Source organism: Jatropha curcas, chromosome 2 (assembly GCF_041381405.1).
Source record: "Jatropha curcas cultivar XTBG-Jc1 chromosome 2, XTBG_Jcur_1.0, whole genome shotgun sequence".
Classification (NCBI taxonomy): Eukaryota; Viridiplantae; Streptophyta; class Magnoliopsida; order Malpighiales; family Euphorbiaceae; genus Jatropha; species Jatropha curcas.
Window position 1 is genome coordinate 8,759,498 of NC_143152.1, and position 17,644 is coordinate 8,777,141.

At 30.5% G+C, this 17,644-nt stretch overlaps 1 protein-coding gene and 1 pseudogene across 1 annotated transcript; one reads left to right on the forward strand and one right to left on the reverse strand.

The window, feature by feature from the left end:
- The first annotated feature begins 5,779 nt into the window (after positions 1-5,779).
- On the forward strand, positions 5,780-6,295 carry LOC119369642 (secreted RxLR effector protein 161 pseudogene; annotated as a pseudogene).
- Positions 6,296-14,906: 8,611 nt separating this feature from the next.
- On the reverse strand, positions 14,907-16,333 carry LOC105629488 (CEN-like protein 2). The gene is made up of 4 exons (NM_001306004.1): positions 16,136-16,333; positions 15,948-16,009; positions 15,203-15,243; positions 14,907-15,127 (listed from the first exon to the last, which is right to left on the reverse strand). Exons 1-4 carry the CDS (start codon positions 16,331-16,333, stop codon positions 14,907-14,909), a joined length of 522 nt encoding a protein of 173 aa, NP_001292933.1.
- Positions 16,334-17,644: the final 1,311 nt, after the last annotated feature.

Genomic DNA, 17,644 nt, shown 5'->3' on the forward strand with positions numbered 1-17,644 from the left:
GTGAACTTTTGGTGTTCTACCTTTCTTTCAAACTATTCCATAAAACAAATAGATATTTTAATTATCAAATACACAATAGAAGGAAATTATTTCCTTGGAACTATTCTAAATATATTCTCGATTTTCTTCCTTAATGGCGTTTCCAAGACCCATAACATCCAGATGCATCTCAGTATCAAATATCCATGATAAATAGTTCTTGCCTGTGATATCAACAGCCACAAATTCATGTTTCGTAAGATTTGACATTATTGGAGAATATTATAACAATAAAATAATTATATTAGACAATACTATTGTTTAATAATTTAATTAAATAAAATACCATATACTTAATGTATTGTCGTAATTATAATAAATATTAAATCTAGATCTAGAACATATATATTAAAATAAAATATATTAAAACGTTTATTCATTAGTTATAGAAATAAAAACTTATCAAATTTTATTTAAATAACAATTCATATATATAAAAGAAACTATTAATATTCAATAATAGTAATAAATATTCAAAAGATTCGTTCTTATAAAAAATAATCAGTAAACCTCAAGTACATCTGATGTTGTAGAAAGACAAAACAAAGCCTTTTAGTTTCTAATAATAATGATAATAATAATAATAATAATAATAATAATAATAAAGCTTTTTATTATAATGTTAAAAGCAAACATCAGAACAAAGTTTTTTTCTTTTTTTTTTTTTTTTAGAGGAAAACAAACAACTTTTAAAACAACAGTAAAGTTGTTTGTCGTATATTAATAGTATATTAACATAAATCACTTCGGAGATCAATTATATATTTGAATAACAATATATTAACATCAAATCGGAAATCAATAATAATTATAGAATAATAAAATTCTAAAGGAGGTGTCAAGATACACCTTTTACGGGTAAATAAATTGAAACACTCAAATCTTATTTGATTATCACAAATCTCAAGTAGAACGAATCGAACGGATAATATGCTATAAAATTAGAAAGAAAAAAGAGAGTAAAATATGAGAGATAATACGAGAGTGTATTTATTATTGATGAAAAGCCACATATATATAATTATATAAGTGGAACCTAATAGAGTGCCACACAAATCAGAAAGTTAGAGTTCGTAATAATTAAGAATACAAACTTCTAGTTCATATAGGACATCCACTTATTTTAGCAAATTAAAAATTTTCAAAATTTTAAATTTTGAAAAATAAAAATCAAATAGAAAATAAAATAGAATAGTTATTAAATTATATTAGATTTCAAAATATATTGCTATTATCTAAATATTAATTCTAAAATTGAAAAACATATAACCATCCAATCAAAATATAGAAACAAAAAAAAAAAATCTAAAAATTGCTCATTAAAAATTTTCAAAATTAAAAAAAAACGAAAATCAAATACCAAATAAAATAGAATATTTTTTTAAATTAGTTTAGATTTAAAAATATATTTCTATTTTCTAAATATTATTAATTTTAAAATTAAAAAAATATAACCATCCAATCAAAACATAAAAAAATAAAGAAAAAATTTAAAAATAAAAATATGAAATAGAATGCTCAAATAATAGAGTGTCAACTCATATCATTTTGTTTCAAGATTATATATATATATATATATATATAAAATATCACCGATTAATTAGAAAAGTCACTACCAAAATGGGCTACCATAATAAGTTAAATACTTGGCAAACTTAAAGCCCAAAGGTGGAAACCCCAAGCCCAAAGTTGGAGGTCCAAGCTCGCATTCTAAAATACTCCACATTACTCCACCAAAAGATATTTTGTATAATGTCTACATAGTAGTAATCTAAACCGTCCATTTTTGTAGACAAATCTTAGCCGTACATTGAGGAGGTGGAAATGGCTATAAATACCACCCCTCACCTCACTTGTAAAGTAACCAAGCAAACTAAGCAAAAACCAAGTAATTAATCCTTTCCTTAAGCTTTGTGAATGTTTGCTTCTTATTAATACAATTATATTTGGTGTTTTGTGTTAGTATTATTTTGGTTGTCTTTCCCGTTATTATTATTGGTGTTATAAATTATTAATCAATCTTGGAGTTTATCACTACGCTGATATCCAACAAGTGGTATCAGAGCTTTAATCTCAACAAGTGGTATTAGAGCTTGGTTGTGGTGGTAGTTGTTGTAGCCGTGGTATTTTGTGGTGTTCATTTACAAGTGTAGAGTATCGTTACTCTGCTGAAATTAACAGTCGGGGACTGTTGTTGAAGCAAGATTCACAAGTAAGGATTGTGATATTGATCGGTCAAGAACCGTTGTGCATTGGTTAGTGTCAGGAACACCAGTACCTTATGGCGGATTTTTCTGGAGTTGCTAATAGCATCGAGAAGCTAAATAGCAACAATTACGGGAACTGGAGTACCCGTATGAGATATTATCTCATAGGTCAAGACTTATGGGATATCGTCGGAGGAGATAATACTACACCACCAGTTGGGGATGCGAAAGCTCTAAAAGAGTGGGAGACAAAATGCGGGAAGGCGATGTATATGCTGACAGTTGCAGTAGAAGATGAGCAGATGCAACAGATCAAGTCGGCTAAAACACCAAAGGAAGCGTGGGACATCCTCAAGTCTGCTTTCGCTAAGAAGAATGAAGCAAAACTGCAACGGCTCGAAAACGACTTGTTCTCAATCTCGCACATAACCTCACTGTAAGTCAATACTTTTCCAAAGTAAAATCTTTATGTGAGGAGATTTCGAAATTAGATCCAGACAACAAGATCAACGAGACAAGGATGAGGAGGATCATCATCCATGGTCTAAGACTTGAATTTAAGGGTCTTGTGACTGTTACTCGTGGTTGGGCTACACAACCAACCTTAGACGAGTTAGAGAACATCTTGTCCAATGAAGAGACTTTAGACGAAAAAATGTCTAAAGTAGCTTTGAAGGATGATGAGAAAGCTCTCTTTGCTAAAAAGAGGGGATTTCGAAACGTTGCGAGAGTAGATGGTGGAAAAGAAAGGAGTAATCAACAAGGATGGAGAAAGCATAAGTGGAGACCATCACAGCAAGGGAGAGCAAGGCCAGGACAAAGGAAAGACGACTGGCGAGAAAGTGATCGTTGCTATAAGTGCAACAAAAGAGGACATTTCGCCCGAGAATGTCGAAGCAGACGAGTAGAAGGAAACACAGCATCAACCCAGAACGAGCAACAAAGTGAAGAGGAATGGGATATTCACAGTTTCTTTATTCAGGAGGAAGAATATTCTCTACAAAAGCCAGTAGAGATGATGAAGAAAGGACCCGAGCAGGAGTCATCATTAATATCTGTAAGTGATGGAATCAACTATGATGATGATTGGATAGTTGATTCTGAAAGTTCTAATCACATGACAGGAAACAAGGAGAAATTATCAGATGTATCCGATTATGATGAAGGTCGTGTTGTAGTCACAGCAAATAACACGAGATTGTCAATAGCTCACATTGGAAAGACAACCATTGTTTCTCCCTCCAGTAAGGAGAAAATGGAGTTACAGATGGTTTACCATGTGCCAAGGACGAAGAAAAACTTGCTCTCTGTATCATAAATAGCAAGTGCAGGTAATTATGTGGTGTTCGGTCCTGATAATGTTAAGGTTTATCGTAACCTTAAATTAATCGGAGATCCAGTCATGGAAGGACGGTGAGTAGAATCAATCTACGTCATGTCAGCACAAGAAGCCTATGTTGACAGAATAAGGAAGAATGAGACAACTGACTTGTGGCACGCTCATCTGGGACATGTTAGTTATCACAAGTTTAAGGTGATGATGAAGAAGTCCATGCTTAAAGGTCTTCCTCAGTTGGAATGCCGAGAAGACACTATATGTGCTGGATACAAGTATGGAAAAGCTCACCAACTTCCCTTTGAAGAGTCAAAACATAGAGCCAAGGTGCCATTAGAGTTAATACATTCAGATGTTCTTGGACGGATCAAGCAACCTACAAACAGTAATATGAGGTACATGATTACTTTCATCGATGACTACTCGAGATATGTTTGGGTAGATTTCCTGGTAGAGAAGTCGGAAGCTTTTGAAAAATTCCAAGCTTTCAAGAAGAAAGTTGAAAAAGAAGTCGGAAATAAAATTAGATGCCTTCACATCGACAATGGTGGAGAGTACACGTTTGACGAATTCACTAAATATTGCCAAGAGCAAGGCATTCGAAGGCAATTCACATGTCCAATAACACCGCAATAAAATGGAGTTGCTGAGAGAAAGAATCGACACCTAGTGGAGATTTGCAGGAGTTTGCTCCATGCGAAGAATGTGCCGGCTAGATTTTGGGCAGAGTGCATGAAGACAGTTGTGAGGTCACCAACAGATTACCTCAAGCAAGACTGGAGTTTACATCCCCATTCCAGAAACTGTGGAACATTAAACCAACTGTAAATCATTTTTGCGTTTTTGGATGCGTGTGTTATGTCTTCGTTTCGGATGAACTTCGAAGCAAGTTTGACAAAAAGGCACTTCGCTGCATATTCGTTGGTTATGATGAGCAAAGAAAAGGCTGGAGATGTTGTGATCCTAAAACTAACAAGTGCCATATTTCACGAAATGTGGTCTTTAATGAGACATCATCTTGGTGGTCATATCAAGCAACCCTGCTACTAGACTGAAAAGAAATTCAAGAAAAAGTTGAAAAGAAGATAGGAGAGGGAGAGTTCATCCTAGAGAAAGGTCAAGCAGAGTCATCCAGAGTTCAAGAGAAATCCAAGAGCCCATGGAAGATAGGTGCATAGAACAACATCAGCCAAGTCAAGAAGAATAAGATCCAGATTATCCTCTACTTCGGCGATCGGGTCGAGAAAGAAGGCCTAATCCAAAATATGCAAATGCTGCTATAGCAGAGATAAAGGAGCCAACAACTTATGAAGAAGCATCAAAGAAGATGGAGTGGACTACTGCGATGGAAGAAGAAATTGCTACTTTGGAGGAAAATCAAACATGGGAATTAGTGCCAAAACCAAGAGATGTGAAACGCATCTCTTGCAAATGGGTCTACAAAATCAAAACTAGCCCAGATGGATCAATTGAGCAATACAAAGCAAGACTAGTTGCTCGTGGATTTTCTCAGCAATATGGCTTGGACTATGATGAGACATTTAGTCCAGTTGCCAAGATCACTACTGTGCGTGTATTACTAGCTTTGGCAGCTAGTAAGTCATGGCCTTTATGGCAGATGGATGTGAAGAACGCATTCTTACATGGTGAAGTTGATCGTGAAATGTACATAGAGCAACCACCAGGGTTCAGAAGTCGTGAGAATCCTAACTATGTGTGCAAGCTAAGGAAGGCTCTTTATGGTCTAAAACAAGCACTGTGGGCTTGGTATGGCAAGATTGCAGAATTCCTTGTCAAGAATGGATATGTTATGACACTAGCAGACTCTAGTTTGTTTGTGAAAGATCGAGAAGGAAGACTAGCTATAGTGCTAGTATACGTTGATGATTTAATAGTCACTGGCGACAACATTGAAGAGATTCAACTCATCCGAGAGAATTTGGCTACTCGTTTCAAAATGAAAGAGCTAGGAAAGCTCAAGCATTTTCTTAGATTGGAGATAGAAGAAGCCAAGGAAGGTTTGTTCCTCGGACAACAGAAGTATGCAAGAGATCTGCTGAAGAGGTTTGGAATGATGGAATGCAAGCCGATATCTACTCCAATGGATGCTAATGTCAAGCTGTGTGCTCATGAAGGGAATGATCTCGAAGATGCTACTATGTAAAGACAACTAGTGGGAAGCCTAATCTATCTCACTATGACATGGCCGGACATTTCCTTTGCAGTTGGAGTAGTTAGCCGATTTATGCAGAAGCCTAAGAAACCTCATTTGGAAGCAGTTCGAAGAATATTGAGATATGTCAAAAGTACAATCGATTATGGGATCTTTTATAAGAGAGGTATTATCAAGTTGGAAGGATATTGCGATGCTGATTATGCAGGAGATCACGACATTCGGCGCTCGACAACAGGCTATGCATTTAGTCTTGGTTTAGGAGCAATATCTTGGTGCAGCAAGAGACAACCTACAGTGTCACTTTCCACAATAGAAGCTGAGTATCGGGCAGCAGCAACTGCAGCTCAGGAAAGTGTTTGGCTGTCACAGCTTATGAACGATCTGCATCAACCCATCGACTATCCAATTCCGTTAAATTGTGATAATCGTTCGGCTATACAAATAGCTGAGAATCCGATGTTTCATGCGAGAACAAAACACGTGGAGGTTCACTATCACTTTCTCAGAGAGAAGGTTCTACAAGGAGAGTTAAAATGAAATATATCAAGACGGAGGATCAACCAGCCGATATCTTTACAAAGAGTTTAAACGCAAATAAATATGAAGATTTTCGCCAACAGTTGGGAATGATGAAGAAAGAGAAATTAATCATTGAGGGAGAGTATTAAAATATTAGTCATGTATTAGAAAAGTCACCACTACCACAATAAGTTAAATACTTGGCAAGCTTAAAGCCCAAAAGGTGAAAACCCCAAGCCCAAAGTTGGAGGTCCAAGCCCGCATTCTAGAATACTCCACATTACTCCACCAAAAGATATTTTGTATAATGTCTACATAGTTCTAGAATTCTCCATGTAATCTAAACCGTCCATTTTTGTAGACAAATCTTAGCCGTACATTGATGAGGTGGAAATGGCTATAAATACCACCCCTCACCTCACTTGTAAAGTAACCAAGCAAACTAAGCAAAAACCAAGTAAGTAATTATTTCCTTAAGTTTTGTGAATGTTTGTTTCTTATTAATACAATTATATTTGGTGTTTTGTGTTCGTATTATTTTGGTTGCCTTTTCCGTTATTATTCTTGGTGTTATAAATTATTAATCAATCTTGAAGTTTATCACTACGCTGATATCCAACAAGTGGTATCAGAGCTTTAATCTCAACATATATATATATATATATATATATATATATATATATATATATATATATATATATTTAAATACTACACGCGTAATATTTGAGTAATTTATAAATAAATAGATAATTACGACTTTCAAGTTTTTGAATTTCAGAATTTTTTTTGGTTAGTTTTTAAAAATTCTATACTTTTAACTTTTAAATGCACATAAGAAATTTTAATATTTTTTAGTTCACCCAATACATATTTTAAAATCTTATCTAATCAATTTTAATAAATATTTATTAATTCATTTAATCTATTCTATTTAATTTATTAATTTTAAATTATCCTTTCTCTCTCCTAGCCCTGAGATGTCTGACTGCTGGGTGCTGTACGTATTGCCAATCAGGGGGCGAAGCCACCTGCAGCCAAGCATGGGCACCTGCCCAGCCTGAAATGGGGAAAAAAAAAACTTTTAAGTTTTCGTGCATTTGGATAGAATCTAATTAAACTAATGATTCTCATGTATCATATACAAAAGATAATTTGTGATTAACATTTACTAATTTATAAATTAAATAAACTAAAAAAAGATGATGGGTGTTTAATATATAATTACATGGATCAGAAAAATTAAATATGAAATATTTATTGGGACTTTGGGCATATATAACTTTAATGATAAATAAATAAAATTTTCATTTAGCTTTTATTGAGGGTTAGATGCATTTATAGCATGCTTTGGAATATATGCAAATTTTGAAAAAAATTTCATTAGAAAAATTTCAAATTCACATTGAAATTTGAAATTTTGAAAATATATAATATAGTTAATTACTTCTTTTCATTTATTTAGACAAATATCAAATTACTTAGCTATGCTTTTTATCTCCCCTGCCAAAAAGAACTTAAGAAATATAAAAAGAACTTAAGAAATATTATAGTTAAATGAATTTAGTATAAAAGGATGATTTTTATTTTTAAAATTAATCAGATATTATTATATTATCAATCTAAAAAACTTGCAATTTCTAATTAAATTTGAGAACTAACAATTAAAATTTTTTGTATCAAAATTTTAAAATAAAGATATATTTCAGCCAAAATTTTCTTTTCATCTTATTTGCATATTTGTTATTTTATTTAATGTTAGTTAACTTTAATCTGCCCACCCTAATCAAATTTTCTACCTCCACCCCTGTTGCCAAGACAGTTATTCCGGTAGCATGGTTCCCTCCGACCCAGGGGTGGATCAAGTTGAATACATATGGGGCTAGTCGAAAGAATCCTGGGGGTGCTGGGGTGCCGGGGTAATCCGAGACCATTTGGGGCGTTGGATTGTTGATTTTTCCATTCGGCTGGGGGTGTGCTTGTCAATGGTGGCGGAGTTGTCCGCTTTATATCATGGTCTCTGTCTGGCTTGGGGGCGGGGGTTCAGGAATGTTGTGGAGGAGCTGGATTCTAAGGCAGCGCTCTTGCTGGTCCGATCGACAGCACAACACCTTCACCACCTGGGTCTTCTGTCTCTCATTAAGGGGTTGCTTCAACGAGCTTGGAGAGTTGAGCTTATTCATGTTTACCGCGAAGCAAACCGGGTTGTTGATAGGCTGGCATCGCTGGCGATGGATGGCGCTTGGGGTCTCCAAGTCTATGGTCTTCCTCCTGGTAATGTGGTTACTCTGTTGCGTGAGGACTGGCAGGGTATATTCCTGCCCAGGATAGTTAATATTGTTTCTTAATGTTTCTTCCGGCTTCCTCCCTCCTATGTATCAAAAAAAAAAAAATAATAATAATAATAAATAAAATAAAATTACCCAAGAAATTTGTATTTAATTTATATATTTTAAAATTGCAAATCAATAATAACATATTAAAGTTATTTAATGTAAATGGATGTGTGTTTATTTATTATGTTATTCCTCTTTTGATTGTGTAAAAATGAATGGAATGCTAAAATACTTTAAGAAATCATAGACGCTAATTGAAGTCTACTCTTATCATTTTAAAAAAATTGAAATTTAATCTTATAATTAATAATAATTTTTCATTTTAGCATTTATAATTATTTTATTAAATATACTTGACTTTTAATGTCATCTTATCATATTAAAATTAGTTTAATTATAATATTATTCGCTTTAATATGATTATTATTTAAATAGAGATAAATTTTAATTTAAAGTTGTTACACAAATTCATGCTTTAACATTGTAATATCTAGAGAATATAAGAGTAGAATTATAACCATGCATACTTAATCTATAATCTATAACCTATAAACTATACTATATATAAATATGTGAATAAAGAAGTGAATAATGAGATTTTCTGATCGTGTCATTAGTGAAATTTAAAGTATTCTAAAACAACCTTCTTAATAATAGCCAATTAAATAATTTTATCTACAAAAAGTATTTATAATATTTAATAGTAATTTTAAATATTTTGATTAGGACTGATTTTTGAAATTCTTTTTTTATTATTTACAATTTGATAGGATTTTTCATAAATTTATTTTTAAATATAAATCTACACATAATTAAGCCTTTGACATTTTTCATTTCTTAATTTATTTTTTTTAAAAAAATTTATTTTTCTACAATTTGGTTTATTAAAATTAGGTTTAGGGATTGTGCTGAAATTTATTTTGGGAACACTCCCTTATATAAAATATAATTAAGTACATAGAATTAGCATTACAAGTAGTTTTTAGAGCAAAGTGTAATGTAAATAAACATTGTATTTATTTTAATTTAAATAAAAATTTATGCTTTAATATTATATAAACAGTAAAATTAAATGAGTATAAAAAACGAGTAAATAAACGTGTAAAACACATTGTAAAAAGACTAGTAACCACTAATATTACCGATTAAATCTAGTATGTTACATGTTTGATATATTTAAAAATTTCAATAAGATTCAATTAAAATAATTAATTAAAAAATTGCGCTCAACAAAATTACTTTTTGGATACTAAAACAGTCTTGTAACTTTGAAACTTTTAAAATTTGTGTTATTTGGACTTGAATTTTGAAATATTGTAAATAGAAATTTCTTTCTATCTATATTTACATATCTAGCTTTTAAACTTTTTTTCCTTAATATTTACTCAATCAATTTTTTTTATCAGCAAAAGAACTTAATTTTATTCACTTATAATATTCAAAAAAGCTAAGTAGTATCTTGAACTACACATTAAGGCGTAACCTAGTAGTAAGTGGATATATGACATGATAATAGATTTAAGTTCGAATCTCATTCCCCCATTAATAAAAAAAAAGTACTATCCCGATCTATTGGGCTCTCACATACACTCAATCTAATTTGAATAACTTAAATAAAAAAACCCTCACCAAAACCATGATACAACAAATAACTAAACAATATCAAAATTAGAAACACAGGTGCAGCAAACTTATAACTATACCAGCCTATTCCAAAACCTTTTACTCAACTAATTGCTAGCCTCATTTTAACAATCTGTCAATATAATTTTACGAATCCATTATTCTTTCTTTCTTTCTTTCTTTCTTTTGCAAAAAAAAAAAAAAAAAAAAAAAAAGGGTTAATTAATATGGTGTTATGCCAACTTATTGCTTACAAACTATATACACCTAACAAATTTAATAATAATATATGAAACAAAAAATGACTTAAACGTGTTGTTTCACTTGAAAGAAATTAGAAATTTCAATTTAAAAAGCTACGTGTGAATTTCAATAGATGGATTTTTTTTTCCAGAAATAATCCTTTAGATGAAGATGCTAAGTTGGGTATACATTGAATGTAGACAAATATTTAACATGAAGATTATTAGCTAGGTAATGTCTCTAGGTTTAAAAAATAGAAACAATTAATGTTTCATAAGTCATGCTAACTATACATTAAATCAAAATATTTTATATTTTTTTCGGCACTATGCTGTGATGCAAAGCATGTGGCAACAATGGGGATTGCCGTCTAAATTTTTTCGTATGGATGATTTGATTATGTGGTTGTTGTTTAATTTGTCTTGCTATGTGCCAGTTTGATTATGTGGTTGTTGTTTAATTAGCTTTTAATCTTGATTAGGGGAGCTTAGGCCTCCCAAACTTTGGGATTTCTTAAAATTATCTTTTAAAATAGTGTCAATTTTTTTTTTTAACTTACCTTTAAATTTTAAACTCTCACTCCACCCTTGATTGCAGTAAATTACATTTAATGCCTTAATATAATGGTAAAAGATAAGTGAGTAATAATGTTTGAATATCATCAATATAAAAATCATCCAATACTAAAAAGAAAATACTTATGACCAATACGGTTGAAATGGAGTGATTGTGACTCTTTCTGTTTTGATCAAAAACTTCGATTGAAGTTTTGAATATAAAAATTATTATGCCGGAAGAATCTTGTACGAACTTTAGAGTACTCCAACAAGACGTAGTGTGGGGTTTTGACTTTAGAAGTAATTCAAAATCATATAAAACATAGTTTGAAAAATTTGTACATGAACCAACCAAATCGTAGAACAGTCTAATCCAATTTACAGTTTTCCTATCGGTCCTGGGGGAAAACATTGCTACAAGTAGAAACCTCATGTGAAGAAAAACAGAGTTCCCATACATGAAAACTGGTGTATCCTTGAAAACTATTATATCTGCCTCACACTGCATATAAGATATTTCATAATCTACAACTCAGTTAACAAATCTTCCAGATAGATATGAAAACAAGATTGGACATCATTTGATGTGATGCCACTGCACTCACTTTTATTATTATTATTATTATTATTATTATTATTATTATTATTTCACTTACCTTCCCCATAACCTTACAAAAACCTAAGACAGAAAATTCAGCATTTATTTCTTCTTTTTTTCCCCACCAAATTCAGTATTCAGTCTTATCCAAATGTTAGTAATATTTAGTAGTTGTTTTGTACGTTGAAATTAATATAAAATACACAATAATGGATAGTTCACATCTTTTTTCTATATATTTTCCATTCTATTTCACAAAGGATTTAAATTTATAATTTCTATTTTAATTATTAAGGTGTCATCTTGAAGACTAGATGAATATTCACTTAACTATAATCTATATTCAACAGGCTTAGTTCTGATGTTACAAAAAAAAAAAAAAAAAAAAAGAAATAAATGCTGAATTTTACATTTTTAACAGCCTGAAAATAGTAGATTGTGAAGAGAAGGACATCTTTTTCTGATATAAACATGATTGAGGGGCAATCAAACTATCACGTAATGGCAAGGACTCTGCATTGAAAGATTAACGTGCCAAGAGCAGACCTTGCCAACTAAATTTACTTCCTACGGTTATAACGCAATAACTTTTTTACGTTTTATATATCTATATGATGATCATAAGCCATAAAAAAAATTTAAAAAAAAAAAAAGAAAAAAGCCAGCGATCAATCGATCAATTGCAAATCTAACAGTATTCATCGTTAATAATATGGATAGCAATTAAGGAATTATAGAGTTGTTGATGAGTTATAGATTGCGAAAAATGCTTTACTGCGATGAGTTATATATTTTCTTTTTCTCCAATTTTCTTATTGTAATTGTTTATTTGGTTGCTTTTTTTTTTTTTATCTTTGGGTTTGCTTCGATCTGGGCTCGATTGTGTTCTTTTTTCCATTAATTTGTTGAATGAAGCTGATGAACAAGACAGACAGTCATTTAAAGTGCCCATGGCATGTGCTCAGCACATGAGGCTTTGATGGCTCTCTTATTAATTGGAGCCTAGTCAGCATAGATACAATTGTTTTATAGGCTTTAGTTATCCGAAGTTACGAATGTGCGGTTCCGGTTCTGAATCAGTTCTCGACAAGAACCGAAACTAGAATTATAGTTCAATTCTTAATAAATTTAGAATCAAAATCAGAACCAAATGACTTTACTACCAGAACTAGAATCGAACCATAATTCAGTCCGGTTCTCATTTGGCTCTTTGGTTTTGATTCCTCGATTCTGATTTTAATTCCAGTTCTAGTTCCTGTTAAAAATTATATTGAACTCAAATTCAAATATAGTTATTAATTGTAATTATAATTAAATATAGTATTATTAATTATTAGTTATTACAAAGTGAATAATTATTATATTATTTTAATTATTTGTTATAACAACATTAGATATCATTAGATATAATATAAAGTACACGTGTTTTTAGAAATATTGTAATTATAAATTATAATGCTATTAAATATTAATTAATTTTAGTAATAGTTGTAATTATAGAATTATGATAATAATATAAACTAAAACTATTACTAAAAAGCTATAATTAAAATGTTATCAGAATACTAATATATTTATATGATATATATATATATATATATATATATATATAAGTTTAGTATTTCATAAGTTATAATATGAAAAAAAAGTTATATAGGAAAAAATGAATGTCTCAATTGAAAATTGAGTTAAATTTTTCTTTGTAAATATCAAATTTATTGTTAATTAATAATTAATGAAGTGTACTTCAATCAATTACACTTAGAGTCTCGCATTATCTTAATATTTATTAGTAAATATAATAATATAATTATTAATTTAAATAATAAATAATAAATAATAAATTTTCTAAAATTGTAAATTAAATAATATATCCAAAAATTAAAATTATATATTTATTAATTAGTTCTTCGGTTGGGGTCCGGTGCGGTTCCAATTCGATTCCGGTTAGATTCTTAATAAGAACTAGAACCAAAAGCGAGACATAAAATTTTTTTTGTTCCGGTTCTTAAAAATTGTTTTTTTTTTTTTTTTTTTTGTTTAGATTCAGTTCGGATCGGTTCTACGGTTCGGTTTGGATCCTCAAGAATCATGCACAGCCCTAATCCTAATGGCAAATTCAGTTGGACACGTGGCAATAAACACTTAATTGAAAATTATGGTGATTTAAACACTTGATTGCAAAAGTTTTCTTGTCAGATACTTAAAAAGAAAATTTTAAGATTTTTGGGATGAGATTTTTCAAATTAAATCTGCAGTTCAAAATCTTCATAATGTGCAATTTACGCATGTCTTGAGATCAGCTAATAGTTTTGCAGAATCTCTAGCTAAACAAGACACCTTCAGATCAGAAGATTTTTATGCTAAACTTTGAGTATTTAATGTTGTTGCAGCTCTATGGGTTTCTTGTTCCCAAGTCAGGCTTTGCATGTTTTGGATGAGTCCATTTGGCTCAGGTGTAGTTTTTAAGCTCAAGTTGTTTTTCTCTTCACCATTAATAAAGTTCTCCAGCTTATGAGACCAAAAAAAAAAAAAAAAAAAATTGAGAAGTTCGGATACTAAATTTATAATTAACCCTTTCTAGTATAGTTGAATTAGTCATCGCAATCCCATCGTAAATTTCACTAAAAAATTTCTTTTTCTGAAATATAAAATCAATCGCCAAAAGTCCTATCAGAAAATTGCGAAAGATTTTTGTCTGTCGCTAATTAACATTTAAATTGCGAAAGATTTTTCTGTCACTAATTAATGTTCTTTTTTTGATAGTGAGCTTAAAAGATAAATCTTCCTTTATATTCATAAAATATGAAAAATATTTTGCATTAAAACATATTTGTAAGTTCAAAGTTGATAGGTAGCTACAGATAAAATATGATGATAATATAAATAAGATCTGAATTTTTTTTCTCCTTTTTTTTTTTTATTTACACATGTACATTTTTAGGTTTGGATTGAGAGTAATATTCATTTAATTAAAAAATTGTCTCCACAGTGATGAATTTAAATTTTAAACTCTTGATTTTACATATAAAGTTAGCTTAAAAAAAAAAAAATAGAGTTAAGGAAAAATTACAAACAGAGAACTAAATAAGTTATTAGCATTTATAATATTTTACTGCTCATCTTCTGTAACAAACATATATATTGAAAGAGACTGCAACCCACAAATCTTCAAAACATCCGAAACAAAGATAATAAGTTACGATACATTCATATTTTAGAGATAGAAATTATTATAATTTCAAGAGATATAATCTTGAAATTAATTGTTAAAATTAGCGTCTTCTTGCAGCAGTTTCCCTTTGTGCATTGAAGTAAACAGCAGCAACAGGAAGACCAAGCTCGTTTTCAGCAGCAAAATTTCGAGTGTTGAAATTATCCCTTGACCAAGGTGGGTGCTGTATTTGTGATCTTTTTTTTTGTTTGAACAACACAAACACAAACCTGTGGATTCCTATGTTTGGCCTTGGAATTTCATAGCTCACTATCTCCTTTCCTGTTGTACGTAAACATTTTAATTAGCATTTTCTTTTGGAAGGAAGTAAAATTGAATTAACGAGTATGAATTCACCAAATGTGGCATCTGTTGTTCCTGGAATGTCACTCACTATCCTGCAAAAAAGTTCAATTAAAGTAATTTCTTTAGATAATCTGACAACAACGTATCTATTTGTTTTATATATTTTGCTATTTCTTGCAATGCCATAAAATTAATTTTCATCTCTCTTTCTATATATGTATATATGTAGCTAGATTTTGTTCATCTTGTGGTGTTGATGATTTCTTTATCTTGTAGCTATTGTTAATATGTACCGGGTGATTTTTTTTTTTTTTTTCCCTTCTAGATTGTAAAATCTGTTGATTCACTCAGTTAAAGTCTGAATCAATTTCAGCATTTTCTTCCTTTCTTTCTTTCTCTCTTTTTCTTTTTTTTTTTATAAACAGCTAAATTGCAGATGATTTTTCCTCATTTTTTAATAAAATTTTTGCAGTTAATCAGAAAAAAGAAAATAAGACAGATAGACATAGTTTCTCACTAATGCAAAAAAAAAAAAAATTTCAAGTTTAATATAAAATTAAAGATTTCAAGTAAAAAGCTCGAAACTTACAAGCACCAGTATTCGTCCTCATTGCTATGGACATATGAATTTGTTGTAGGATTTATTTATTACTTCAGCATCATTTAATCAAAGGTAAGTATAAACTCTATGTAAGAAGTTTTGCCCTAGAACTGAAGGTTAATGAACCCTAAATAGCTAGGATATACCTAAAATATAAACACAATTGAAGTAGAAAAATTAGTGGTCTAAGTATACCAGTGCAGGTGCTCTCTCAAATAAGGATCACTAGGACCAGGAACATCTGGGTCTGTCATCACCTGATTGAAAAGAATAAAATTATATATAGTCTCACAAATTATAAAAAATAAAAAATAAAACAAAAAAAAAAAAAAAAAAAAGAGAGAGAAACAAGTTTCAATCTTATAAGAGGCCTAAATACATACCAATGTAAAGAAAGATCTCATATCATCTCCTTCCACAGCAACTTTAGGTTTTGAAGCAATAGTTGATGGATAAAGCTCATGTCCATTGCAGACTTTCCTGTCAGTATAAGCAACAGACATTTTTATAGTTGGTGTAAAAAGATCAAGAACATCTCCTATCACTCTCTCAACAATAAGAGGGTCTACTGGTTTTTCCATTGATAGATAATGGAGATAGCTAGGGAGAGAGAGAGAGAAGCTTAATTAGTAAGGCTATGTTTCCTTTTTCTGTTATAATGGAGTTGAGCAGAGGCCTGGCCTAATATTTATAGGGAGTGCCCTGTAAGTTGAGAGTAATTTACAGGAGTCAGCAGTGGTAGAAAAACTAGAACAAATTAATAATATTATGGAATATGTGAATATATATCGTACTTAACTGATTCGTTTCTCAGTCTCATTCAATAGGTATAAATTCCTGGGCTAGACTTTGTATTGTAAACCACAAATTTAAATAATTATATTTTCCATTTGCATCTTATCAGCTGTGTTTATATGTTTTTGTGACCCCTAATTAACATCTCTTCCCTTGCTTGTTTTCTTGGGTCCCTAGGAATTGGTTCTTAGTTTGGGGGCTGTCTCTTCCTAGCTAGTTACTACTCATCAGTGTTCCTTGGAAAGAAAAAAATAAATCATCCAAGTGATAGGTCAGTCTGCAAGCTAGCTTGCTTAGGGTTTGAATCCTAGATTAAATAAGGACTTAATTGCCGTTGAGATGATATTTTTGAACTGGATTGATTAAGAAACATTAATATTTATGAACATAGATTAGTCTGAGTGAAAAAGATTCAACTCCAGCAAGCGATCAAATCTTCAATTCATGATATGTTTGTATTTCTAGTGTTGCTGTATTTAAGAAAATATATCAATGGAAACTTTTTTTTTAAAAAAAAAGGTTATTTTCGAGAACAGTAATCTTTTTCTTTTTATATAACAGAAAGAAAATTGAAGTTTAAAAAGAAGAAACAAATTAATAGGCTACCACTTGTCTTAAATGATGATTCATCCAAAGGGAGAGACTTGGAAAAGAAAAGTGCAACTGATGAAAACCCAGCATGAGAGTTAATGCCTATTTTTAGTGGGAAGTAAACTTAGCTTCTCTATAAATGTTGGAAATTTTTAAAAAAGTTATATGTAATTTTTTTTTTTACAAACCTTAGGAAATTTAAGATAATGATAATAATTAAAAAAATTAAAAATATATAAATACATGCTATTAATTCATTGACTATCAAGAATTATAATTATTGTCAAGGCAGACAACAGCAACAACTAAAACTTAGTTCCAAATTATTTAGGGTCGGTTAAATGAATTCTTTAACTCCAATGTTTGTTTTGATCAAATTAATAACAAATCAAATTAGAGTATAAATTGAAAATAAAATTTGAAATAATTTTTGTATAAAAAATATCTTATAGAGAGAATTTTTAAATTATTTAATATAATAATACATAGGCAAAGAAAGTAACATT